The 1199-nt window shown below is 59.3% G+C and overlaps 1 protein-coding gene across 1 annotated transcript; it reads left to right on the top strand.

Annotated features, from left to right (window-relative positions):
• The first annotated feature begins 316 nt into the window (after positions 1–316).
• On the top strand, positions 317–883 carry FERD3L (Fer3 like bHLH transcription factor). Its single transcript, XM_066565989.1, has one exon. It carries the CDS (start codon positions 317–319, stop codon positions 881–883), a length of 567 nt encoding a protein of 188 aa, XP_066422086.1.
• Positions 884–1199: the final 316 nt, after the last annotated feature.

The raw sequence follows: 1199 nt of genomic DNA, 5'->3' as shown, positions 1-1199 counted from the left end.
CTTTAAGGAGGCTGAAAATCGTTTTGTTGCGGGTGTGTAAGAAGAGACAAAAGTGCTCAGCAGGTAAGAGCGGAGGGTTTTGCCAAGAAGAAACTGTCCTTGATCGCTGTGACAGGATTGACTCGCTGGGGACTCCTCTCTCGGGAGCATCCACGCGTCCCCGGGGGGATTGCCTGTCTCCTCTCATCAGCATCACGGCGAGAAGTTTTACAGCCGCTCTTTCTAGTCCTGCTAATCCTGTTATCCGGGGGGTTATAAATATTAAGGTCGCCGGGGCTCGGGATGGGGGACCAAAATAAGCCCTCTCTGAAGTAAGATGTCAGCCAGCCTTTTCCCAGCCCACCAGTGCCCGGGGCTGCTGGATGAGCTGCACGGCAGAGCCCCGCAAGTGCCCTGCCCGGAGGGGCTGCTGGGCACCTCGGTGCTGGATTTCGTGGCCGACCTCTCCCTGGGCAGCCCCCAGGGAGCCCCCCGGGCTGAAGCGGGCCTGGGGCTCTGCGAGGTCACCACCGGGCCTCCCTTCGGGGACAGGGTCCTGTCGCTTCGGGAAGGGATGGCCCGAGGTTTGCCCCTGGCTGCTTTCGGAAATGGAGATCCCGAAGTCGAAGAAGAAGAGGAAGAGGAAAGGATGCGCAGCGCTTCCCTCCTGGACAGACCTAGGAGAAAACGAGTCATCACCTACGCCCAGCGCCAGGCTGCCAACATACGCGAGAGGAAGAGGATGTTCAACCTCAACGAGGCGTTTGATCAGCTCAGGAAGAAGGTGCCCACCTTCGCCTACGAGAAGAGGCTCTCTCGGATAGAGACCTTGCGCCTGGCCATAGTGTACATCTCCTTCATGACTGAGCTCCTGGACGGATGCAGCAGACAGGAGGCGAGCTAGGGAGCGCCCGGGCCCGGCGGGATACGGCTGGGGCCGGGCATCACCCGAGACAGCAAGCAGGTGGCCTCGGCGCCTCCCTCCGGGGAAACAGATCCGTGGCTCTTGCCTCGGCTTCTCACACCGCAGCCGGGACCGTGTAGGTGTGGGATGCAAAAACAGGAATGTTTGGAGAAGCGTGCGCTGAGGTCGGGAGGAGTTGCGGAGAAGATGGATGGAGAGGCTCAGTGTGTTGCAGACTTGTTAATATTTATATTTTTGTAAACAGAACGGGGTCGGAGGGGTGGGGGGGAAATGAAGCTTCAAGGCTCCTTGGTTT

This window comes from Molothrus aeneus, chromosome 1, assembly GCF_037042795.1.
Source record: "Molothrus aeneus isolate 106 chromosome 1, BPBGC_Maene_1.0, whole genome shotgun sequence".
NCBI classification, from domain to species: domain Eukaryota; kingdom Metazoa; phylum Chordata; class Aves; order Passeriformes; family Icteridae; genus Molothrus; species Molothrus aeneus.
This window is presented reverse-complemented; position numbering and strand designations above follow the sequence as displayed.

Excerpts from the sequence above, each read along its gene's own strand:
- FERD3L (XM_066565989.1), top strand. The coding sequence starts at position 317 with ATGTCAGCCAGCCTTTTCCCAGCCCACCAGTGCCCGGGGCTGCTGGAT.